This window comes from Narcine bancroftii, chromosome 12 (assembly GCF_036971445.1).
Source record: "Narcine bancroftii isolate sNarBan1 chromosome 12, sNarBan1.hap1, whole genome shotgun sequence".
In the NCBI taxonomy this organism is placed as follows: Eukaryota; Metazoa; Chordata; class Chondrichthyes; order Torpediniformes; family Narcinidae; genus Narcine; species Narcine bancroftii.
In genome coordinates this window covers 79,901,052-79,928,503 of record NC_091480.1, presented here as the reverse complement: position 1 = coordinate 79,928,503, position 27,452 = coordinate 79,901,052, and the positions used below count along the sequence as shown (strand labels likewise).

Genomic DNA, 27,452 nt, shown 5'->3' with positions numbered 1-27,452 from the left:
GGGACCGAGGATGGGCTTAAAGGCTGCAGCACGGAATTCAAAATAAATCAGTTGTGATACTGGAGCTCACAGCCTGTTGTCTCAGTCTCTTCGCTGCAACCTGCTACATTGGTGACTCTGACGAGTCCCAACATCTTAAAGACTCGACACAATGGAACAAGCAGCTGTAGGTACCGTTACATTGAAACGGCCGACTTTCTGGACAAACAGGCCCCGCACTTGGTTCGGCCAAGTGGAGGCCCAGTTCCAGATCAAACACAGAACCTCCGATTCAACGAGATACTTCTATGTCGTCAGCTTGATCGACCGGGAAGCCGTCTCACAAGTCAATGACCTCATTCAGGCGCTGCCTGAAATACATGGCTCTGAAAAACCTCCTCATTAGCATATAGGGTCTCTCACGATGTGAGCGAGCAGCCAGGCTCCTGCACTTGGATGGCCTAGGCAATAGGAACCCTCTGCCCTCATAGACGAGATGCTCACCCTGGTAGAAGGACACAAGCCCTGCATTATGCTTGAGCAGGCGTTTCTCAAGCAGATGTCCAAAGACTCCTGTTGGCTGACTCAGACTTCAGCGTCCTGCACAAGGTTGCAGCGTGAGCAGACATTCTCCACTGTTCCAAGCACGAAGCCGTAGACTCAGTCAACCGTGTCATGCAGCCGTCATCAAGGACAAAGCCCAAATCCAGTCCACCATGTGACCAGGCCCAACCCCACTAGAAAACAGAGATCCAATCCCAAATGGTGTTTCTACCATCAACATGGGGGGTGTCCGCCCACAGGTGCCGCCAGCCACCTTTGTTCCTGAGAAACGATGGGGCCAGCTGCTGTTAATGGCTGGCCGACTGAATAGCTTCTCACGTCGGACAATATCTCAGGCTGCAAGTTCCTAGTGGACACGGGGATGGAGATTAGTATCATACCCCCTACAACACTCTAGACACACACTGTCCTTCCCTTCAGGCTGCCATAACACCACCATCCGAACCTTTGGAAAAAGGCGAATTCCTGCAGGGTTTGGCAACACCACGTCCTAATGGTCCTTCATGCTCGCATCATTGGCAAACCTCTGCTAGGCACGGATTTCCTCTGGGCACACTCCTTACTGGTCAACCTACAGGGCACACTCCTTACTGGTCAACCTACAGGGCACACTCCTTACTGGTCAACCTACAGGGCACACTCCTTACTGGTCAACCTACAGGGCACACTCCTTACTGGTCAACCTACAGGGCAGACGACTAGTCCATGCTGAGACCTTCCACACGGTACCCCTTGGCAAGTCCAACAAGCCCTCCATCCAATTTGCTTACATGGAAGCCCAACACAACCAGTACAGCTGCCACTTCACAGAATTTCCCTCCATTCTGCAGCACAAGTTCATGGCAGCCATGCCCAAGCACAGCATCCAACACCATATTGCCACCACTGGCCCACCATTACATTCACAGGCCCACTGCCTGGCCCCAGACAAACTCAGCCTCATCAAGGAAGAGTTCAGGAGCATGGAGGAGCTCGGCATCGTCCATCAATCTGACTGCTCGTGGGCCTCATCCCTCCACTTGGTGCCCATCCAATGGCAGCTGGAGACCCTGTAGCGATTAGAGGCCTTAATGACGCAATGATGTCGAACCGCTATCCAATTCCCCATATCCAGGATTTCGCAGCGTGGCACAAAGCTTTTCTCCAAAGTGAGCCTAATCTGGGGATACCACCAGATCCCCGTGCACCCAGAATGTCCAAAAGACGGCCATCTTCACCTCATTCAGCCTGTTTGAGTTCTTACGCTTGCCATTTGGTTTCAAAAAATGCAGCTCAGACATTTCAGCACCTCATGGACATCGTTGGCAGAGATTTGCATTTTCTCTTCTTCTACCTCGATGACATCCTGGTAGCTAGCAACTCACCTGAGGACCACATGACATGTCTCCACCAGCTTTTTACTCGCCTCGCACAGTTCGGCCTCACCATTAACCCAGACAAGTGCCAGTTTGGCCTCACGGAAATACTTTCTAGACCACAAAATTACCACAGCTGGCACCACCCCTTTACTAGACAAAGTGGATGCCATACGACGCTTCGCCAAACCAACAACCATGAAAGGCCTGCAGGAGTTTGTGGGCATGGTAAATTTCTACAACAGGTTCATCCCTGCAGCAACCAAGATTATGCACCCTTCCTTCACATTAATGTTGGGCTCATCAAAGGAGCTCAAATGGACCATTGAGGCTCACAACACTTTCGAGCAGAACAAGGAGGCTCTGGCCTACACAGTGACGTTAGTACATTCACAAATAGATGCAGCAACAGTTCTCACAGTTGATGTATCCAACACAGTAGTGGGTGCCATCCTGGAACAGTTTGTTAATGACTCATGGAGACTCCTCGCCTTTTTCAGTCAACACCTGTGGTCTCCTGAACTGAAGTACAGCGCATTCAACTGGGAAATACTCACCCGCTACCTGGCCGTCCGCCACTTTTTGGCAGGGTGTCCATTCACTGCCTACACTGATCACAAGTTGCTTTCTTCTCAAAGTCCTTCGACATGTGGTCTGCCTGCCAACAGAGACACTTATCCTAGTCTCTGAATTAACCACTGCTATCTGACATCGATCAGGAAAGCACAATGTAGTTGCAGACGCACTTTCCAGACCAGCAGTCAACACTATGTCACAGGGCATCAACTACCATGATCTGGCCACGCACAACAGGACGACCTGAGACATTCAGCTTCAGAACTGCAATCACGGGGTTGCTCCAAGACCTCCCATTGGAGGCCAATGGCACTACACTCCTCTGCAACGTTTCCACTGGCCAACCCCAACCTCTCATCCCCACCCATTGGAGAACAATTTTTGACATGATCCACAGTTTGTTGCACCCCTTAATCCGCACAACAGAGCAACTGGTGTCTGCAAAATGTTTGGCACGGCCTGCATTAAAAAAAAGTCAGAGTGGGCGAAAACTTGCACAGACAGGCAAAGTCCAGCAGCACACCCAACACCAACTGCAGCAGTTTGAGACCCTGACCTGCAGGTTCCAACATGTAGTCGGATCCCTGCCTGTCTCCTGTGGGCCCCACTACCTGCTCACAGTGACAGATTGATTCACCCGCTAGCCAGAGACCATTCCCATCCTGGATGCCTCCACAGAGACTTGCGCCAGAGCTTTTCTTGCCACCTGGGTTTCCCATTTCGGTGTTCTGGCAGATTTTACAACTGACCAGGGAGCACAATTCACCTCTGCCCTGTGGACAGAACTCTTCAGGCTTCTGGGCACCCAGCTGCATTGCACCACAACTTACCACCCTCAAGCCAATGGGCTAGTCGAGCACTTTCACTGCCATCTCAAATCGGTGCTGATGGCATGCCTCGATAAACCCAACTGGGTGGGCGAACTGCCCTGGGTTCTCCTGGAGATTCGCTCAGTGCCCAAGGATGACCTTGGGGCCTCCTCTGCCAAATTAGTTTATGGAGAGACCATCGCAATACCTGGCCAGTTCCTAACTCCAGCAATAAAGCTCAACACCGACACCACCATCGTCGTTGAGAAGTTGCATGACAAACTGGGCTCCATTGTAACACCACCCCCCCCACCCCGCCATCGCCATCACGACATGGCCAACCAATCTGCAACTACCCCCCCGGACTGGTCTTCCTGTGAGTTTGTGCTCGTGCACAGGGGCGCTCACAGGACTCCCCCTTCAGCGACCTTATGCTACACAGGAACACTTTGACGTTCACCCTTAACATTGGGGGTAAGGAAGAGATATTCAAGCAGGATTGGTTAAAACCAGCTCATTTGGACTTGTCCCAGCCAGTACGGGTTCCCCCACCAGTGCGCAGAGGTCAGCTGCCAAAACAGCACACCTCACCCTCAACGCAGCCAGAGACCATCAGCGCCAGTTCTGGGGGAGGGGGGGGGGGGGTGTTGTGTGGTGATCCACACGTTTCCAATAGCGAACCGGTCCCGCTTGTCACGTGCGGTTGGTGGAGCAGCCACGGCAAGGATGGCATCGTGGGACCATCTCTTCCGGTGCAGACTGAAAGGTTGCATACGCGCTTGCGTCATCGGGACTAGAGGTGGCTTGAAAGGCTGCAGTGGGGAATTCAAAACTAAGCAGTGGTGATCCTCAAGCTCACAGCCCGTTGTCTCAGTCTCTTCGCTGCGCTACCTCACTACCTGCTACACCTTTACTAATCGCAGAGCACCTATGGCATAGGGATTTCTTAAAGTGGTATGGGAGTGGAAAGAAAATGTTTGCAAACCACTGGTCTACATGAATAAAGACAAGACCCCATCAACTCCTGGAACTTTCTGTCCTACAACCGCTTAAAGGAAGAAAGGAATAGCATTTGGGATGTTATTGGGAACATCACAGCCAACACAGCTGGAGCACACAGAGAACGTAAGAACGTCCCACCTCGTAAGATACCCAAGCACACGTCCCCAGCAGTCACCTCTGTCTTATCTGCAGCAGAAATGTGTTTCCCATCCTGGCTACTCCAGGCTTCTCAAAGCTCGCAGACTCATCCTCGATTTAAAGAGTCCGGTGAAGAAGAAGCTGGTAACGTTGAGATCCCCTCCCAAGATCATTTGTGACCCAGCTCGATATTTATGGTAGTTTTTGCAAATTTCATAGTTTTTTTTTTATAAATTAACAGTTTGTGAAATTCACTTTTACAGTTCTCCCTCAATGAACCTTTAAGTTCTGTGAGCTGTTACTTCAGAAGGCTTCAATAGGCTTTGTTTTAAACTTAAACCATAATAATAATTAACCCTGAACCAAAACCAAAATGTAAAAAAAATGCAAGTTGAAGTCTTCACACAACTCCAGTTCAATGGATTTGTTTAATACACACATCCATACTGTGAGGGTGGAGGGGCAGGAGGCAAAGAAAAGGAACAATTATTGTTCAGTTACTTGGAGTTTCCTGGAAAAGTTTTGACCCAAAATTAGAATCACATTTCAAACTTTAAACTAATGATGCAGACCAAATGGCAGCTTAGTAATTTGTTAAAACCTCTTTTGAAAATAAGCCAAAATGTGGAGAGCAATTCCACACTAAGCAGTGCTGCCAAGCTATTTGATAATTACTTAACAGATGAAAGTAGTTTACAGTGTGTGAAAAGAAGTGAAAATATTGAAAGTATGCACTATTTTTGTAAAAGTAGCAAATGAATTTTTCTTTTTTTTTTGCACAACAGGCTGTCATTTGTAGACCTCTATGTATTTGATAACTGAACCGCAGCCTTTGATATTAACCCCTCTGCAATGGATGGCAAGGGCTGAAATGTGTGGGACCCAACTACAACAGGCCAACACTTCTCCTGCAATGGGAACCAGGACGATACAGAAACCCACCCCCAAGTATCCGGCACCTACGGAGATTGGGGATGCTGGATATGTGAATTTTCCAGTGGTCTGAGACACAATTTTACAATGCCTAATATACCTGCATTAAGAATAAACAGTTTAAAAGACAAAAGCCAGTGCAAAATGTAAAGAAATTTGGGGAAAAAAAAATCAGTATGGTGGTCCTTAATTATGTAAAGTTCACTTTAATCGGGTAGATCCCACAACTTACAAAATTTAAATTCGAACTGGCGCTGTAACAGCAACTGCTACACTAACCATGCTGACGTCGTAATGAACACCCCCCCCCCCCACCCAATTTACAGATAAAGCTTTACTAATAGACTTAATACTAATAAAGACTCTTATGAGGCAGGGATAGGGAGACATTTTGGGAGAATCACCCCAGCGACATTGGCCGACTCTTCGTCCTGGGCACCGCCATTTCATTCAAACTTTGTTCTAACAGTTGCTGCAGGTGGGGAATGTCCGGGGACCTCCTCTGGCTGAACATTTGCTCCTATCATCATCATGGGGTTGTGCAGGATTTCGGAAAACATCTATGTTTACAATTCTAAGCTTTTATTTATTTATTTTTAATTTCCATTTATTTATTTACTCAATTGTTTTTGCCAGTTGCATGAATTCCAGACACTGAGGATTTTACTGTATTTTTTTGTAACATTTTATTTATCATTTTAAATATATTTAACAATTAAAAATCACACCAAATACAAAAGAGCAAGAGTTCCCTCCCTCCACCCCCCTCTATACAGTCCTATTAAACAGAGAAAGAACAAAGAAAAAAGATCATCCCATTATCAGTGCAAACAGTAAAACATATGGAGACACGATAATACCACAGTGTTAAAATCTTTACAGAGGTCTACTGGCTGTCCAGTAGCGATTGTAATTCTATCTAAATAAGGCTGCCAGGTTTTTAGAAAGGTGTTATATCCCTTCCTGAGATTGCATGTGACCTTTTCAAGTGGGATGCAACTATTCATCGCCAAAGATCACTTATCCATGACCAGATGGGAGTCAGACTTCCATGTTACCACTATGCATTTCCTGGCCACACACAAAGCAATTTCTGTGAATTTAGTTTGATAATTGGTTAGCGATCTACCAACCATCAACCATGGTAGAGTTCCCCAGAAGACAAAGCTCTGAGTGTACTGGGAAGGTGACCCCCGTGATCTTAGTTAGGGTGTTACAGAGGTCATACCAGAAGGGCCTCACCTGCGTGCAAAGCTAGGTAGAATGTGAAAAGGAACCAACTTCTATACCACACCTAAAACACATCTCTGATGATTCAAGTTTATATTGGTGTAATTTCTGTGGGATGAGGTACAGTTGATGGAGAAAATTATAATGGACCAATCTATACCTGGCATTGCTAGCAGCTATCAAACTTTCCTGACACAAATCTGACCAGAGTTTTTCATTAATTGTTGTCTCTAGGTCTGACTCCCATCTCATCCTTGACTTATGCAAACCTGGCTTTGGGCTCTCACTCAATAAAAAGTATATTCTAGAAATAAACGTATACATTTCCTTCATGGAGTAGTTTCTCCTTTTCAGCGAGTCCCAGTAGAGTCACTTCATGGCCCAAATTGGCCCCAAGGAAGGATCGTAACTCAAGGTATCAAAAAAGGACTTTTGCACAAATCATATTTCTTCTTCAGCTGTTCAAATGAGGATTCTTATGAAAAGTCCTTTTTCATAACAATCCTCCAGATGTTGTATCCCTTTATGAACCAGGTTTCCAAAATGTTATTGTTCAATGTCATGGGTATAAGTTTGTTTTTGTCTTAAAGGCATCCTCGGTGGCAATCCTTTCTTCAGTCCAGAACCTCCACAGGTCTCACACCATATTCTAACCAAGGGTTTTAAAAGGGGGTTGTTTGTCCTGCAGGCTATAATTCTGGGATTCCATTTATACATGAAATTTATATATACCTTCTCTTATAGAGAGTGCAATCCAATTTGTACCAGGAGGAGGTATCGTCCCTCTCAAAAACAATGAAGAAATGAATCTCATTTGGGCAGCCAAATAATACTTTTTGAAACTAGACAATCTGATGCCTTCTAACCTGTAATCCCACGTTAACTTTTCCATGGACATAGGATTTTACTGTATTAACGTTTTTGCACCAAGTTCCCATTGAGCAAAGTTCACAGAAGTCTTCTTCAGTTGAAATAGGGAAGGAGAGGATCAGCAGCAGGCCACAAAGACTTATTCTTCCCAACAAGCAAGCAAAATCAAAATGGCTCCAATACAATGGGTATAGTCACAACATGTGTACGTCACAGGTTAGTCATCGTGATAGCTGTTCTTAAATTTAGTTTGCTGCAACCGGCTGAGCTTAGGACAGGAGCATTACTCATGCAGAGCTATGCCAGCTGACCTAATTGCATTCAAGCAGTAATATCCCTTAACTGGAGAACTGTGCTATACAAGAGTGCACATGTACTTCACAAATTGAGAGCAGCATGTGGTCTGACCTTTGCATCTTATTGGAACTGACACTGGTGCTTAGTGTGAGGATATACAAACTGTGCATGAGGGAAACACTCAGCATCTGTGGAAGCAAGAAGCAAAGACTCAATTGAATGGAAGTTTTCTACCTGAACCTTCTCTCTTCACAGATTCTGCTGACACTTGAGAATTTTTAGCATTGACTGTTTTTGTTTCATATTTCCAGCATGTGATCCTCAAACTAAATTATTTTTTTAAAAAAGCTGCACATGTTCTGCTGTTAGCTCTGTCCAGTCTGACTACAACCCTTACTGCAAAACAAAAGAAATTAATTGACTCCACCCCAGCTATGAAGGTGAAATGTCGATGCTTGTGAGAGTGGCGAGAGAGATCCCCCGTGCCATGAATGCAGGAAAGTGAGTTTTTGGAAGAAAAAGAAAATGGGTGAGGAAGCCCAGAAAGTGTAACAAGTCCCTGCCGTTCTTCCCATGGAGGCGACATTCCAGGGATGGGCACAGAACAGGGAAAAACAGAAAGCAAGAGACATCACTGCAAGGTAAGCACTGGTGGATGGAGAATGTTGGTGAGCATTGGGAGTTATCTATCCCTGGAAGGTCCATCTACGTGTGGCATGGAAAGGTTGCATTGGACAAATCCACTTAAAAGCTTGCCATCGATAAAGGAAGGAGTCTCTGTTTGCCTCAAAAGCAGGGAAATCAGTGTCTGGAACTGCTGGGGTACTGAACATATCCTGAACGAACAGGATGATGAGGTGAAAGTAAGAATCCTCCCTGGTATTGATTAATAACAATTTGTGCAAGGACATCATGACACTCAAGGGAGAGACTCCAAAGGTAGTTATATACATACAAGCTGTGTATTTACAACATTGCAAACATTTTCTGCTGAGGTAAACCAAAATGTGGTTGCAAACCATGATTGTGGACTTCATGAGGAAGTCAGGAGAATACAACCCTGTCCTCATCGAGGACTCAACAGTGGAGAGGGTCAGGAACTTCAAATTCCTGAGTGTCAACATCTCCGAAGATCTGTCCTGGAGCTTCCAGGTCAATGGAATCACCAAGAAGGTTCACCAGTGACCATTCTTTGTGAGGAGTCTGAGGAGATTCGGTCCATCACCGAGGACTCACGTAAACTTCTACAGGTTTACTGTGGCTAGTATTCTGGCTGGTTCCATCACCTGTGGCATCATGGGCACCAGTGTAGACTCCATCAAGGATATCTACAAGAAGCGGTGTCTTAAGAAAGCAGCCTCTATCCTCAAGGACCCCCATCACCTTGGACACTCTGCTACCATCAGGAAAAAGATAAAGAAGGCTGAAACCAAGCACTCATTGACTCAAGGACAGCTTCTTTCTCTCTGCCATCAGATTCCTGAGTAAACAATGAATCACAGACATTGCCTCTTTAGATTTTTCTTGCACTATTTTGTATTTATTTTGTAAGGTGGTCTATATGAATGTTTGCACTGTGACGCTGCTCCACAAAACAATGAATGTCAAGACGTGTTCATGACAATAAATTCTAATTCTGATTCTGAGTCAGGGGCTAGTTGACTGCTGCGTGCTGGGTTCAGAGGGGGCTGAACCAAGTCTTTTGGATTTGAGAGCTTGAAACAGTCACAGAGAGCAGATCCAGGAGCCACTGACTCTCCAGTGTCCCCTCACTCCAGCTGAGCAGAGAGGTAGGTGGGTACAGGCAGTGGGTACTAGTAGACAGAGGGGAACTCAAACACGCTGATGACAGGAAACCACTACCAGAGAACAAGGCAGCAATAACTCTAAAGGAGGAAAGGAAATCAAGAGTTTGCAACATTGAATCTCAATAAGTGGGAGGTGCAGAGGAAATGTGGCTGGGTTGGGAGAAGAACAGCCTTTACTCCAATCAGCAGAAGAAAGTTTGAGTGTTGCTGGAAGGTTCAGAGATGGAGAGCCGATCTTCTGGAAACTGCTGCAATTGTTAGTTAAACAGATGGTTTTGATAAGCATCCGCTACAGTGCAAGGAGTACAAGAGCAGGAAATGTTTTGGAGGGGGAAGTGAGAGCAAAGTTCCCACAGTTGGCAGAGATAGTAAGTGGAAGAAACTTCTGAAGGAGTTTCTAATTGCGCAATGGACTGGAGAGATCAGAATCAGAAATTATTGTCACGAACGTGCCGTGTAATCTGTTGTTTAGCAGTAGCATTACAGTGCAAATGTCGCTATAAATGACATATCCAAAATAAATAAATAATGCAAGAAAATACAATAAAGAGGTGATGTCTGTGGTTCATTGTCCATTCAGAAATCTAATGGCAGAGGGGGAGGGGGGATAAGAAACTGTCCTTGTGCTTCTGGTGTTCATCTTCGAGCTCCTGTACCATTTTCCCCAATGGTAAAAGTGTGAAGAGGGCAAGGCCTGGGTGGTGGAAGTCATTGAGGATAGAGGCTACTTTCTAAAGACCCCACCTCTTGTAGAGGTCCTCGATGGAGTGAAATCTGATCCCCATGATGTCACTGGTTGAGTTAACAACTCAATCTTTTTTTCCTGTCCTGTGCATTAGCACCTACACACGTACACTTACGGAAATTTTCGAGAGTCTTTGCTGACAGACCAAATCTCCTCAAATTCCTCATGAAGTTTAGCTGCTGGTGAGTCTATTTTGCAATTGCATTGACATAGAGGCCCCAGGACGGATCTTCAGAGATGTTCGACACCCAGGAATTTGAAGTTCTTGACCTTCTCCACTGCTGACCCCTCGATGAGGACTGGTTCGTGTTCTCCTCTTTTCCTCCTGAAGTCCACAATCAGCTCCTTGATTTTGCTAATATTGAGTGCAAGGTTGTTATTGTGACACCACTCAACTTGTTGATCGATCTCCCTCCTGTTCGCTTCCTCATTGCCATCTGTGATTCTGCCGACAACCATGGTGTCATCGGCAGATTTGTAGATGACATTTTAATTGTGCCTGGCCACACAATCGTGGGCGTAGAAGTGGGTAGAGCAGTGGGCTAAGCACACATCCTTGTGGTTTGTCTGTTGATGATCAGTGAGGAGGAGACATTGTTTCCAAAACATACCGACTGTGGTCTTCTGATGAGGAAGCCAAGGATCCAGTTGTAGATTTAGCATGAGGAAAATTCAGACAGAGACTGCAGAATAGCACACATGGAGAGCGTTCCTTGTGACCACAAGGAAATCTTCAGGCAATGGAGTATTGGAATTCCCAGTTCTAGCTGACCCAGAATCATAGGGTATTTATTGCCTTTGACTTGATCCAGTTAACTGCCTTATAGATTTAATTCTTTTCTGGACAACACTGTGACATCAGAGATGGACCACAGCCAAAGTACAGGATAGAGGGTCCCATGGATCACCTGACCCATGCCACAGAACTCCAACACTCTCTTGGATAATTAATTCCCATCAACAAAATCAGCTCTCAGTTTTAATTTCCCTCTCACTTGGAGGGTTGCGAAAGTGGCTCAGGCCATCTCACACACCTCTCTCCTCCATCGACTCAAACTCTCACTGCCTAGGAAAAGCAGCCAAAATATTAAAAGACTCATCCCACCCTGGTTACAGTCTCTTTACTCCCAATTCCATCATGAAGATTCACAAATGTGACCTCACAGACCAACAGATTCTTTCTCGCTAAATATCAGACACATGAATGAATCCTAAGAGGATACAATTACATATCCTTTACTCTGTACAAACTGATCCTTCTCTTTAACTCTGCAATTTTGTACCATTTTACATGCTGTACTATGCATATCTACTGGTCCGCTCGCAAAACAACCTCTATCACTACATTTTGGAACACGTTACAATAAACTTGACTGACCTTTGAGTTGAAATTCTTGTTGGTATCTGAAAAAGACAAAAAAAAGTAGTAAAACAAGTAATTCATCTTGAAAATTGCAATTTGGTGAAGCAGGCAGATTTTCAAACAAGTGATTTCATATTACACAGTTTAGTTCTACAAAATTCTAAAGTTAAAAGGCTTCCATTCTCTCTATATTTTCCCTGAAAAACAAGGCCAAGCTGGGCTTAAAAATTGGTAGCAACACACAAGATGCAATCAACAACTTGGTCACTAACCGAGGAATACTGACATCAGCTCAGGGCACCTTTCCTGCCATCCTCTTAGACCCAGCACCATTATTATGAAAAGTTACAGGTGGAGAAAGATGTAGTGGCCTTGGAGGTGGACCAGAGGAGACTCACCAGGTTGATTCCAGAGATGAGGAGAGGGGGGTTAGCCCGAAAGGAGAGATTGGACATCTTGGACTGCATTTGCTGGAATTTAGAAAAATGAGATGGAATCTTATAGAAACGTATAAAATTATGAAAGGCAGAGGGAAGATAAAGGTAGGCAAGGTGTTTCCATTGGTGGGGGAGTCTAGAACTAGGTGACGTGGCCTCAAGATTTAGGAGAGAGAGGAGGAACTGCTTTTCCCAGAGGGCAGTGAACCTAAGGAATTTGCTACCCATTGAAGCAGTGGAGGCGACCTCAGTAAATATATTTAAGACAAGGTTGAAGAGATTTTTACATAGTCGGGGAATTAAGGGATATGGAGAAAAGCCAAGTGGAGATGAGCCAATCATCAGATCACCAATGATCTCAATGAACGGCAGAGCAGGCTCGATGGGCCAAATGGCTAACTCCTGCTCCTGCTTCTTGTGTTCTTGAGAGAACAAAATGCATTTAATCCATGTTACACACAGCTGTCTGCACGATTAAAGCAGACAGGACTTGCTTTTGCATCAACTGCAGTAATGATAATTTATCAAACTTTTAATTTTTTTTTCTGTCTCTTGTAGTATCTTTACATTATATCATCTTGTGTGCCTGCAGCAAATAAGAATTTCAGTGCATCTGTACATCATGCTTAGGCACATAACAGACTCTCATACCACTGCAATGAACAGAATACTTATTTTAAATGTGTTTACTTCCTAACTTTAACTCTTATTTATTCACATTACCTAATGAAGAAGGAATGCAAAGACCAGGGATAATTCACTATCCAGGGCAATACTAGTCAGGTTCTGCCACTTGATCCCTCTTATTGGACTAACAGCCAGGAAAGTAATTTGGTGAGCAAAGCATTAGCAGTAAGAGCTCAGTAGCATGTCCGCTACTGAGTTAAAAAAGCATGAAAGGAGAACAGAAGGGGTGGGGTGTAGACACACCAAAACAGTGCAAGATTGATTGTAATATGAAAATAAAAAGTATCCCCTTTTTCCCCCCCCCCACCCATTCCCCTACCCCTCCCCTTTAGATCTCCCGGCCCCCATCCCCTACAATTTTATCTGGTCTCTCATGATTTCACTATTGTTAGATTCCAACACTGGCAGCTTTTGTTCCACATCCCACTCTGTAGGAGTCATCTCCCCACCCCCCCAACTTGACCCCTTTGTCGCCCTTGCCTCTCCCTCCCTCTTTCTCTGCCACCTTCCAATCAACTGCCTCTCTCCATCATCCTTGACCCCTTCTTATTTCACCAATCGCCATGCTGACTGCTGTCCAACCCCTCCACCTATTCTCATTCCACTATGTCGCGATGAGGGTTCTGGCCTGAAACATTTACAATTCTTCCCCACCACCACACCACCCCCCCCCCCCCAAGTCATGCTGCTCGACCTGCTGAGTTGTTCCAGCAGGTTGTGTTTTACTCCAGATTCCAACATTGGCTGCATCTCATGTGCCTCTATTATTATTATTATTTTTTTTATATAAAAGTGTTCTCAGTGGAAGTGAAGTGGATCCAAAGCCCAATTCCCTCTCCTCTCCCCCCCCCCCCCCCCACAGTCTTTCAGGAGGCAAGTGAACTTTGGACCTCCTGAAGTGGCCCAATTGCATTATAAAGAAAAATTCTGACAGAGTCTTCACCTGAAGAGTCAACTCTGTTTCTTTCTCCACAGAGGCTACCTGATCTGCTAAATTCATCTACAATATTTATGATTTTTCTCTATTCAGAATTGAATTACTTTTCCAACAGCACAATTGGAAGGGGGCCCTATTGGCGGTGATTCAAAGCGACATTACACCATGGCAACCTTTCCACAGTAAGTGATGAGATCAAGCACACCGAGAACTTCCACTGTCCAGTGCCAGTATTCCCACCCCAAGCTCGACATTTCACTGGAGCAGCATGCAATTGTGCAGCTGAAGGCTGAAGGGCATGACAGACAACTGGCAAGGTGGTTTTTGAGAACAGCCTTTTAATTAGAAAAAGCTTCAGGATTTTCACTGCCTTTTCATCTCCCCTGAACATTTGGCTCCCTCGACCTCACAAATCAGGCTCTCAACCTCACTGGCCTTTCTTCGTGACTGCATTTCTTGGGAGTCCACCACCTCCTCAGGGCCAGCTCCTCCAAGGCCTTTATAATTCTTTTAATCCATCTTGTGAAACAAGTTGCAAGCTGCATCAGTCACTAAAACATTCCACAACGTCAGTGTAAAGGCCAAAAAAGAGAAAAATATATAACACCACTTATGTTAAAACTATCAAAAAAACATTTTGAACGTCAAAGTATAATTTGGATCCTATCCTTCCTCATCCAGTCAAATTCTCTGAACTTCACTGCAATATTATTGTTGGAAGAGTGGAAAGGGTCATTCAACAGTTAAAATGCTAATGCAGCTTTGTTCTTTTCATTTTTATAAATCTACCATAATCAGGATTGAACGACTTGACTATGTTCAGTACATAAATCATTGCACCCAGCCTTGCCTCCTGACTATATATCAATTCGCGAGGGTTAATAAATATCAAATAACTCTTCTACATTTCAGCATCAATGCCTGGTTTCTTCTTGTCCTCGATGAATTCAATGCAGTTTCACCGTGCTGTTGGCATTGGCCACATTGATCTGTGAAATGTCTAACGAGAGAACGAGCCTGTAGTCCCAATCAGAGCGTGTTACAAGTATGGCAGCACTCCAGAACCAACTGAATTCTGAATTAAATAATGGTCTGCAAATGTTTCTGTGTGACATTGATGTATTAGGCAAGGCTGAAGTGAAATAACTGTAGTCTGTTATCTCAAAGGTTGCCATTGAAGCCTACCATGTGCCGTTGTCTACAAAAAAAACAAACTGATTAAATATGCTTATGCTAATCTAGCAGATGTGGTCCCTCAGAAGTACTGAGGTTATACCTAGATCACCATCTCGTGCAACTCGCAATTACCAGTGAAACAATGAGCCAGATTGATCAGGATAAAGTGTATTTGCATTGCTCTCCACTTCAATTTTGCTTAGTTGCAGGAACGTCGGCCAGGAGGGTTTAGGGTCAGATATATAATTAATGGTTACCCCACTCCCCACTGCAGCCTCTCCATCCCCATAACTGTGGAGGTCCCAGTGCCTTTGGTCATCTTAGCTCGAGGATCAAGCATTCTCTCCCTGAAGTCTTCAGCCTCCTCTCTTCACTAACCATGGCGCTTCCAGGCTGAGCTATCCTCCTAACATTTTCCTTGGTTTGGATCTGACCATGTTCAGGAAGCACCATTGTGGATGTGACACACGAGGTTCAGCTGCTCCTCCATCAGATTTCAATCCCATTGTACAAACAATAGAGAGCTAATAGGGGGCATTTTTACAAAAGGTTTGATTCAGCTGAAATCTACCTACAGTAGATAGATGGAAACTTGGTCATCACACCCAGTGAGGAAATTTTAATATACAACATGGTAACAGGCTCTTCCAGCCCATGAGTCCGCGCTGCCCAAATACACCCATGTGACCATCTAACCTCATACGTCTTTGGAATGTGGGAGGTGGCACGGTTAGCATAGCACTAAGCGCAATGCTGTTACAGTGCGAGCCACTTGGGTTTGAATCCGGTGCCATCTGTAAGGAATTTGGGTGTTGTTATCATGTCTGCATGGGTTTCAAAAACATACCAGGGGTATAGGTCAATTGGGTGCACGCACTTGTGAGCAGAAAGGGCCTGCTACCATACTGTATGTCTAAATGTAATGTTATTTTTAAATAATTGAATTTATTTTAAAATGTGAAAGCAGAGCACCTGGAGGAAGCCCACGAGGTCATAGGGAGAAGGTACAAAATCCTTACAGACCACACTGGATTTGAACTTGGGTCACTGGCCCTATAATAGCGTTGTGTTAACTTCTGTGCTGCCTCTGTACAGTTTTAATTAAAGCTGGGTTTTCCTAAGCCTTCCAAATGTTATCAAATGACAGTTAAGCAGGCTGCGCTTCCAAGACATTTTAATATAGAGGTCAAAATAAATCAGACCAACAAGGTTCAGTCTGGAATGACTGGACTGAACCCCAAATCCAAACCACATTTCTTTCAAATCAACTCCAGAGTGGAGTCTGCCTGCTTTCACCTGAGATTTACATGGACCAATGAATCAAAGAATCCAAGCACTTGGAACAGCAGGATGTGAGACTGAACAAATGACTCAACAAGGGATAATAATGATAACAGGCTACTGGAAACTGGGTCCCGGCCAATACAACATCAAAACAGCAAGTGGCCAGGAGTGATTATTGAGCAGAAATACAACCGCTGGGTTTTGGTAACTTTATAAATGATGACTGTGAAACTGGAGCAGTTTATAACAGGCCAGAATTGTAGGATTGAATTACAGGCTTGAAACCACTCCAAGGTATCAGACAATCAATGTGTACAGTTGCTAGGCATCCTCATTTCAGCTTGTCTGTTGAACTTTATGCCAACTGCCAGTTCACTGTCATTTGTTGAATTATAAACTCACACTAAATGATTAACAAGCCATTGCTGCCAAGCCCTGCCTGGGATAGCCTGCAAGTGATTTCTCTGGCTGTGGAATTTCCTCCATTTAGGAGAAACTTCTCCCAGAAGGTTCGTGTCCAGTATCACATAATAAGGTGGAACCCATGACCGCAATGAGAGGCTGAGACTGATAGCATTGATGCATTCAAGGAGAAGTTTGTTAAACACACAAGGGAGGGAGGAAGATGCAGCGAGGGAGAGGTGGGTGGTAGGATGGGGTGTGTAAATAACAAAAAACCGACCAGTTGGACTGAATGATCCACATTGCATAATATACGTAATATCAATAAAAGTGGTGAGGGACTTTGCTAAGATTTCTCGCGCTATTTATGATCGTCAATTAATTCTTCAGAAAATACACCTTCATTAAGATCGTTCACACTGATATCCCTCAGTAAAGTCAAGACTGTCGTTCTAGTACGCCGGATTTATAGATTTGTATCAGTTGATCTATGCTAGGCAGATGTAATTCAATCGCCGCTTCTAAAATGTTTGCTTCTCCAGGCTTGTATTTCCATTACATATTTACACCCTTATTATAGAAACTGCTATGATACCCTCCCACCACTTGCTGTGCTGCAGACCAAAGTACAGGGCTGACCATGGAAATAATGACAGTGTGATTGCCACTGTAAACATGGACACGGGAATTAACGTTAAAAGGATCATGTAGATTTGTATCTCTAACTGCCAATCCCCTGTGGCACTGTTTATACAGAGCAAGGAGGGGTTTATTATAGGTTTTTATAAATGGATCCTTTGCCCAACTTGTTAAATCCATCTTCCAGTTAGGATTTTCCTGCCTGGAGATAGTTTCCCCCATTCGCTCTACCAGGGCATTAATGGTCCTGAACCTCCCTGACCCCAATGGCCATTTATATCTCTCATGTAATACAGGAACAGCTCTTTCAAATTTTCATAAATAAAAACAGACAATATTGGAAATATTCATCAGGTTAAGCAGCATCTGTGGAAAGAGAAATGGGTAGAAGACTTTTTTTCCCCCACCTGGCCCTTAGTTATAGTCATGAAAGATAACAACCCTGGCAGAGTAAACAGACAACTACTTACAGGAAAGTCAGTCACCAGAAGGTAAACTTAACAAGACTGTCAAGAGTTTGAGGAGATTTGGGGGGGGGGGGGGGGGGGGAAGAGGGGAGGAGCAGGGAGGGTTAAAAAAATTAAAAAAAGAATTTGTGGAGATTTGGTAGGTCACCCAAGACTCTTGAACATTTCTAGAGGTTTACCACGAAGAGCATTCTGTCTGGTCACATCATTGTCTGGTATGGAAGTGCCAATGCACAGGACAGGAAAAAAATCTCCAGAGAGTTCATGGGCATCAGTCTTCACTCCTTAAGAAAATAGCTGCTATCCTCAAGGACCCTCACCACTCAGGCCATGCCCTCTTCACACTGATGCCACCAGGAAAAAGGTACAGAAGCCTGAAGACGAGCACCCCAGCAGCACAAGGGCAGCTTCTTCCCCTCTGTAATCAGATTTCTGAATGAACAATGAACCACAGACATTACTTCACTTTCTCCTATTTTCTTGCACTATTTATTTATTTTTGAAATGTAATTTGTAGCAATATTTACACTGCTGCAGCAAAACCGCAAATTGTAACATGTTAATGACAATAATTTTTGATTCTGATAGGATCATGCATAAAATATTATAAAACAGCAAACCAATAATGTGCTTTGATTCTGATTTCCAGCATCTTCAGTTAGTTTTAAATCATCCTTTCACTTTCTCCCTCAATAACCATTGCTTAGCCAATCCTGCAATGCAAATAGTCTCTTGTCTAGGATCATTCTGATTACTCCCTCTGTGCTCTCTCAGGTAATTGCTATTCTTTCTGAATCTCAAACTCCTTGTTTTTCGTGCACTTTTCTTCTGTTAATAAATGACCCCGTAATTTCACCCTCAAACTAACTTCAGAACCTTTTCCAAAAATGTCAGTGCATTCCGAGTCTTTGTTAATGATCTTCTTTAAAACTTTCCCATATCATTTGAAATGCTCTCTCTCGCTCCCTTTCTTTCCATTCAAGAGTGGAGAAGGTGAAAGGTTCAAATAAAAAAGAAAATTAGATACAGTTCCCCTTCCAATTTGCACAAGATTATGGTTGATTTGGAGATGCAGCATGGTAACAAGCCCTTCCGGCCCATGAGCTTGCACTGTCCAAATACACCTATATGACCAATTAATCCACTAACCCCACAAGTCTTTGGAGAGTGGGAGGAAACCATAGCATCCGGAGGAAACCTACATGGTCATGGAGAGAACATACAAACGCATTACACACAGTGACGGATTGGAACCCACGTTGCCAGCGCTGAAATACTGTTATACGAACTGCTAAACCAACTGTGCATCTAAGCATGTGGCGATTGGAAATATCAATGACCGAGTCCCAGCTACAACATTCCCACATCTCATGGCCGACAATGCTTGAAAAGTGGACAGTGGTCCAGAAAAGTTGTCCAAGTTCCAAGCTGCAATGAAGTCCAGGCAGACAAGTGACACAGTGCAATGTTTCTGGCATCACAGGTGGTGGAACACAGGCCATCATGCAAACCAACCTCTCCTCCATCATCACCATCCATACCTCCACTAGCTCAGGCAAGCTACTACCACGTTAAAGAACCCATCCCACTCCGATCATACACTCTTCTACCCTCTTCAGTTAGACACAAGACACACTTCAAAGCACCAACCTCCAGATTCAATTCTTTTCTTCCTGCTGTCATCAGACTCTTAAATGGCCCACTCATTGGTAAAAGATGCCCTTTAACCATATTTTTCTGTACTGTTCTCAATATCCTGCACATGGTCTTTTAACACTAAACCCTGCACTTTTGTTTTATTATTGCACTACTTGCTGTAAAAGTTGACTTGCCTGGATAGCCTGCAATACATAGAACATTACAACACAGTACAGGCCCTTCAGCCCAAGATGCTTTACTGACCTATGGAACTTACTCCACAACAATCTAATTTTTCCCCCATCTCACACCCCTGACCTATTTTTCATGTGCCTGTCTAAGAGTCATCTGAATGTCCCCATTGCTCCAGCCTCCACTTCCACCCTCAGCAATTCATTCCAGGCACTCACCACTCTCGGAGTAAAGAGCGTACTTCTGACATCTCCCCAGAACTTTCCTCCGCTTACCTTAAACCGACATCAATTCAGTTCGACCTACATGGCCAACACAATGCTATTGCAGGCTGCAATTCGGTTGGACAATGAGCTTAATTGGAAAAGAGAACAGCCCAATTCCACAGTCCACAGGACTCTTCCTTGGGTTGGTCAAAGAGCCCAATGATTTCAATTAATTTTCTCACCTAGCCCTTGTGGACCACCCCCCCCGCCCCCCGCCCCCTTCCCCCCCAACCCCAGCCATATTGGGTGATCAGCTTTGGAATAAAGTTATAGACTTGCTGTAAATATTACACATCCTCAGATACAGCAAGCTCTGCAGGAAATGCAAGGGGATGGGAGGGGCTGCAGAAGATACAAAGGGTCACTCTTGGAGTGAATGTAATCCTGCTGAATGCAGAGGAAATTTTTTAAAAGTCATCAGGATATCAAGGAAGTCATAACTGATTCAAAGGCTCTCGGGTGGTGAAACAACAGGTTGGTTTCGAAGGAGAGAAGAAACACATTTAAGGATTTTGGATGAGGGCAAAGATTTAACTCTGTGGGCCCACATAGAAAGAATGCAGTGCTTGGCCACACAAACAGGTCAGAGTGCCCAGGAAAGGACTTTTAACCACAGCCAGTTGGAGCTCATTATACACGAGAAAAGTTAGATTTTGTCACATTGAATTAAAACTATCCAGGGTCAGGCTTGGAATGGAGTTCACCTAACACTTGACTAACAACTAGACCATAGCTTTCCAAAGCAAAGGATGCACCTAGATGACAAGAGCTTGCCTGGCTCAAGAGAACCAACTCCCAATAATTCAATATCAATCTGTGCTGAATATCTGCTGATGTTCACAGTGAATTTCTAACATTAACGTTTGCCTGGTGACGAGGGTGAATGCAATACTGGCATTCATCTCAAGAGGAATAGAATACAAGAGCAGGGATGTGATGTTGAGGCTTTATAAGGATGTGCTGAGATTGGAGGGGGTTCAGAGGAGGTTCACAAGGTTGATTCTGGGACTGAAAGGATTATCATATGAGCAACGTTTTGCAGCTCTTGGCCTGTACTTGTTGCAATTTGGGAGAATGAGAGGAACCTTATTGAAACATTTTGAATGTTGAAAGTCATGGATGTGGCAGATGCAGAAATGCTGTTTCCCCATGGTGGGAGAGCCTAGGACATAATTTCAGGATTGAATGGCATCTGCTTAGAACAGAGGAATCTGTGGAATTTGTTGCCACAGGCGGTTGTGGAGGCCAGGTCATTGGGTATAGTTAAGGCAGAGACTAATAGGCTCTTGATTAGCCAGAGCACCAAATGTTATGGGGAGAAGGCCAGGGGGTGAGGGGGGGGGGGGGTGGGGAAATGGATCTTGATTGCATGGGGACAGATTCAATGGGCTGAAAAGCCGATTTCTGCTCCTGTGCCTGAAACGAGACTGAGAATTAACTACATACCTTGCTTTTGGTTGCCTGCGAAAACAAGGTTAACGAAGACAATGGAAAAACTCAGACGACAATCCACCTGGCAGCAATGATGCAAACACGATATGAACTCCAATAAAAGTTGCTGTGGTTACTGTGGTCGGAAGGAAGTCATACCCAGTCTTACAACAGTTCAATGTCTAAAAGCAGAATCAGGGGACTTTTCTTTAGCAATAAAAGTATTGTTTTCAGGCCAAAAGATGTTAATGGGAAATGATACAATAATTATAAAACATCTTTGATGCAGAAATAAAACAACTCGAAGACCTTTGCAAGAAGATAATCAAAGAAAACAAAGATGTCACCAGACACAACAGGATGTATTCGGACAGGTGACCTAACTTTTGGTTAGAGCAGACTTGCATGAGAAAGAGCAGTTTACATAGCCCAGGTAGCAGAAGCTTGCAGTGGTGGGGCTCAGACCAGCTGAGAGAGTTTGTCCGTGCTCCTCCCGTTCTGGTACAACAGATTTGTGTTAACCTTTAATTTAATGTTAAACTATATTTCTTTTATAAAAATGTCTTGGTAAAATAAATTATAAGAGTTAAAATATTTTGTATCTGCATTCTTAGTAAGTTAGCTGTGTGTTGGTATAGGGTCACACACAGGTCACAGCACATTTATAGAGAACCATTGCTTTCTGAGTAGAGTGTTCATTCTCGGAGTCAACATGTCTTGGACAAACAGAGCTAATGGATTTCAAGTGGGTCTTAATTATTCAAGAACTGCTGAAGGAAGCCATCGGTTTCTAATTAAAGCCACTTAAGCCTCTTGAACAGAGATGAGGTCAGAGGATATTATGGATATGGAATGGTTAAAGGAACAGAATTTTGGTACAAATAAAACTGATAGTCAGGTGGTTTCCAAGAATTGGGACCTCAATAATGATGTAACAGTCACATGATTTGGAGTAATATATTACCAAATTCAGACATTTTGAGTTCAGTTTTAAAAGAGTTCAGTTTTGAGAGTACAGAAGTCAAAATCCCCATGACACAGGGGTTGAAACCTTGTGAAAGACACAGTTGAGTTACAGTAACCAGAATTAGTGCTGTTGTTATATATTACTCCTGGGGGAAAAGGGGAACACAGAACCAGTGGCTTTTGAAATAAGGAAGACCATTTTGTTCTCTTTGGAAAAGAGGGCAGATTTACATTGCCACTTCATTTAAACCCTGTCTAGTTTGTGACTTCATCATGGAAGAAAATGACCATGTTTGTTTAACCCTTGTCTGTGTTTGTGAATTCATCATGGAAGAAAATAACCACATTGTGAGTAAAGAGGCCTGAAGATGTGATGTTTAAAAGCACTTTCTAATTATTTCTAAACTGAGAATTTAAGAACTTCAAGCAAGACTAAAATGATGCTAAACTTTTTAAGATCAACTTTTCAGAGTGGGACCTCCCACTCCCACTCCCACTCCCACTCCCACTCCCACTCCCACTCCCACTCCCACTCCCACTCCCACTCCCACTCCCACTCCCACTCCCACTCCCACTCCCACTCCCACTCCCACTCCCACTCCCACTCCCACTCCCACTCCCACTCCGGGGGTTACATTTAGAGTGAAGTAAGTTTTGAGATAAGTAAGAAATGTTATATTGTTACCAGTTTAATAAAAAATTATTTTGAATTTTCCATTGTCTGATGAATTTTCCATTCCTGTTTCTGTGTTAGCGGTAACAAAGTCCCTTTAATCCCAAACAAAATTTAAAAGGGTTGTTAGTTCATAACACTGGACTCTGTCCCAACCCCAGTTTCCCTCCTCCTGCCATTGGTAGCAGTGACAGACGAGCTCGAAGGCAGGGCCCTTCACTTTGTAGGGAAAGAGGAGTTTCAAAGAAAAGGAAATGTTTCTTTTAAAAGAGACTGGTAAATGCTATTTGAAAACAGGGTACCAGTCACATTAAATTAATATACATATATAGCAAACAATAAGGCAAGAAAATGCTGGCCTTTATTGCACTGAGATTGGTTTCAGTGACCATAAGTTATTGCTGCAATTATAAAGGCCTTTGGAGTGGTCACACCAACAGTACAATGTGTTGTCATGAACTCAGGTTCATGAGTGGTCACTGAGCTTTTACATTACACCAAGATACAGAAACTGCTTTGGGAGCTGAACCTTGATGTAGAGCAACCATTCTCAAGCTTTCTTTTGGGTATGGTCCCCTTGCAACCCTGCTCAAAGTTTATGGGGGCCCCCTTCCCTGTGACACAGTCAGATTTAGTTGGGTTCTTCCACACTTCTCCAAAAATATTTTATGATTTCAGTCCGTGTCACTGCTGCACCCCCCCACCCCCCACCCCTACCCCAACCCTACCAAGGGGGCTGTGTGGCCTCCGTTGCAAATGGCTGGTGTAGAGTATAGAACCTTGGTGCAGATTGCACACATGTCCAGCTAACCAAATCACTGACCAGAGTTCTTTCCAAGGAAGACTTGTTCTCTAAAATGTAACACAACAGTTTAACATTGTGGACACCCAGAGTTTCTCCAACAACTCTCTTTGCTCAAGGTTGTTTTTTTTTAAATTTGTGTTCAATGAATTGAACCACATCTACATGTCTCCTGATCTTTACCCATAGCTCACAACATTTGTTGCCCACAGTTCAAGAGCTGACTTTATCTGAACTGAACTTTATGTGACATTTTTCCCCACAGTGACATATTTTTGATCATTTCATACTTCAGCTGCCTCAAGTTGTCAACACACCCACTCCAACTTTGCATTTGTCTGCATGTCACTCAGCAAAGGCTGTGAAGAAGAAATGTATTTATTTCAGCACAAGTGGTTGTCATTTCGGTCTGACACTCTGCAACATGCCCATGGATAGTGACAAGCTTTGACCTGCCTACATCCACTGACAAGTCAGCAAGTGAGAATGAGGGAGAGAGAGGGTATGAGAAAGTGAGAGAGGAAATAAAAAGAGTGAACAAGGGAGAGAAAAAACTCAAAGGTGAAAACGCATTAAGGAGTTCAAACAAGTGAAAATGGGAAGAATGAGAGAAGGCAGGATTAATAAAGAGAATAAGAAAGGGAAAGAGAAAACTATCTTGGGAGAATGAGAACAAGAGTTCAACAAAGAGAAAAATTATTGAGAAGGGGCAAGGAGGAGAGGGAGGGCGAGGGAAGAAGACTATGGCTGCAGGCAGCTTGACTGGTGAGGTGGGTGCTCACCATCAAGAGGAATACAAAACCAGTGTGGGTCTTTAAACATGATGTCAACAGGGACAAGACGTTTCCACTTTTGAACCCATCTAATACAATGGGCCAGCAGTTTAATAAGATTATTGATAAATCTGCCTGGCCTGCAGGAAAAAAAATCTGAAGATTGCATGCAATATCTGACAACAAATCTGAACTTTGAAATCAGGAGAAACATACCCAAAGTGCAGCGAGGATGCAAATGATTGGCAGCTGGGCAGTACCATGGAAGCAGGTGCAACAAGGGCAGGTCACAGGGGTAGAAGGGTTTGGTTGGATGGGAGATGGAGTTTGGGCTGGAATGGAGGGCAAAGAATAGCATGGGCAGCCAGACTGAACAGCCTGCCCCCATGTTGTGGAGTCAATGTAATTCATCGGAGAGCTGAGGAGAAGAGCAAGGATTCCTTGGCAACTAAAGAAATCTTTCTCTCCCCATTTCTCTGGGGTAAACACCTGGCATGGTTATGGTTTTAGTTCTTGTAAAAACAAATTGAGATATGACTCACCTGTAGCTTAAAAGCCTAAGGACCATTTAAAAAAAGTGACGGGTCAAATAAAAATCATGTTAACATGAAGAATCAATCCACCAACCTGTATTTCATCTGACGGAAACCATCCAGGAGAGCCTCTCTTTTATCCTTTGCTTTCTTGCTCAGTTTTTCATTGTGTAGAACCTCACCCACAAAGTATTCGGCATCTTCCCGTGGAAGAGAAAAGAAAATGAAAGTAGTATTTCTTGTTCATAGTTTTATTGACCAGCACAACACCGGTGCACAAAACATTTTCAACAAAAGTGCTTTAGAGCTTCCATAGTTGAAATGGAGTCACTTCACTAACCAACTCAAAAATAGTGGCATTGTTGTCAGTGAGGAGGGCAGTCTTGACTGAGGACGAGATTGATAGTCAGTAAGATGGGCAGATAGCATGCAAGTCTGACAAGTACGAGGTAATGGAATATGGGAGGAGTAACGGGGACATACATGTGAACGGTAGACCCCAATGGAGAGCACTGGGATAACTGAATGTTTATTATCAATGCTTTGTGCCACTTTCTGTAGTTTTATTTATTTATTTTATCAAGGGGCTGTTCTGCAGCAACAAGTCGCAATTTTGGGGCCTATGTACATTGTACAATGTGTATGACAGAAAACTCATCATCAAAATCAACAGGTTGAGCTTGCTGCACAAGTCCAAGGATCCCTGAAGATGGCAGCAGGTGGTGAAAGCAGCAAATGAAAGTGTAGGCAAAGTATACTACAATTTTCCTGCAACTGAAGTACTGTGCACCTGGAGTCCCTGGAGTGGAGGCAGCTGAGAGATGACCAGACATACAAAATTATGGAACGCACAGATGAGAGAGTCTGTATGACAATTTTCTCCAAAGCACATGCATCTAAAAGATTAGAACACGAGGTTAGGTTGACAGGCAGGAGATTTAGAGCGGATGCAAGGAAAAATTTTGGTGATTGAAATTCAGAACATTACCTGAGTAGATGGCAGAGGCCGGTAGTTCATTATCTAGATAAGCACTTAAACTGTCACGGCAAAGAATGCCATAGGCCAAGTGTTAGTAAATAGGATTAATATAGGTGGATAGTTGATGGTCAGTATTGATATGTTGGGCAGAAGGGCCTACTTCTGTTCTATAGGACTCACTGACAGTATGCGCACATTCACTCTGTACAAAGTGAAAGGAGGAAAGTTAAAGGGAGACATCAAGGACAAGTTCTGATTTTAAAAAAAAGTTTTGTGTGCTTAGAATGCTTTGCCAAGGGTGATGGAGGAGACTGAAATATTAGGAGAATTTTAGACACATGGATGAAAGAAAAATATAGAAGTTAACGAGATAGTAAGGGTTTCTTTTTTTTTAAAGTGGGAATATACAGGTCGCACAACATCGAGGTCTGATGCACCTGTACTGTGCTGTTATGTTCTGCAATGCTGATATGGGGAAAATCGCATTTCCCAATAACAAGAACTCCCTCTTCAGTTATCAGAATAGTTCAATCAAGTTTGCCTTTTAATGCTCCCTCCACAGAAATATAGAGAAAGTATGACCAAGGGACAGATACAAGTTGAGAGAAGTGGGGGAAAGTGATCCACCATCTCATCAAAATTTGTGCTTTTTTGTTTCGCCCTGTAAAGTCGCACAAGGCGACACTACTAGTCCAGCACCATGGTCAATGGTAAGAAAGGGAAGCCAGAGAGAGTCCCATCAGACACAGTGGCCGTGGACCACTCATCTTCGATGCCACCACTTCCTGCACTCCAATAACTTCACAGCCTCCTCTCCCTTCCAGCTATGAACCCAAGCTCCCTTCCTCAGCCACAGCCTGCCACCCTTTCTCCTTCATCACTGCAAGCCAATCTCTCTTCTCTATTCATTCATTTGTACAGAATTCAGATTGGCACCTTTTCGTTCAGTCACAAAATTGCCAACAACCCAAGCCCTTTCCTCTTCCTTCATCTTGCTCAGACCAGCAATGTACCATTGATCAAGAGGAAACATCCCTCCTCCAAGCACATTTAAATGTTTATATCTTGCCACATTTGCCAAGTACTTAATGTTCACTTCACTAAGCACAGATGAGCCACTTGAGAAAATTTTCACCCAATGTATACAAATTACTTTCAAAAATAGCCCATATTCTGTGATGTGCACTTTTTGGATCAGGTTATGGAATGAATGACTAAATGGCTCTGGTACAACAATCTGCAAATCTGTTGCATCTTCAGTTGAAATTTTCAGGATTAAATATTTATCCGGGCACAAATACATCTTTGTTATATGAAGCTGTGAGATTACCAGATTTGATCAGAGACAGGCTGACATCACAGGCATGGTTCCATTGCTGGCTCACTTCCCTGTTCCAAACCCAGGTATGATTGACAGGACATTGTAAGTGGGGAACACGCTTTGAAAAACTGTAAACTTGGGAGTTTTGGATTGTGGCAGCTCTGCCAAGTTTTGCATTGT

At 43.8% G+C, this 27,452-nt stretch overlaps 1 protein-coding gene across 3 annotated transcripts in view; it reads right to left on the bottom strand.

Annotated features, from left to right (window-relative positions):
- skap1 (src kinase associated phosphoprotein 1) overlaps positions 1-27,452 on the bottom strand; it is a 316,700-nt gene that overhangs the window by 278,546 nt on the left and 10,702 nt on the right. For all 3 annotated transcript variants that reach the window (XM_069906123.1, XM_069906124.1, XM_069906122.1), the window contains exons 2-3: positions 25,067-25,172; positions 11,685-11,710 (exon numbers count right to left, since the gene is read on the bottom strand). In XM_069906123.1, coding sequence (XP_069762224.1) covers positions 11,685-11,710; positions 25,067-25,172 — 132 coding nt within the window. The remainder of the gene's footprint in view (positions 1-11,684; positions 11,711-25,066; positions 25,173-27,452) is intronic.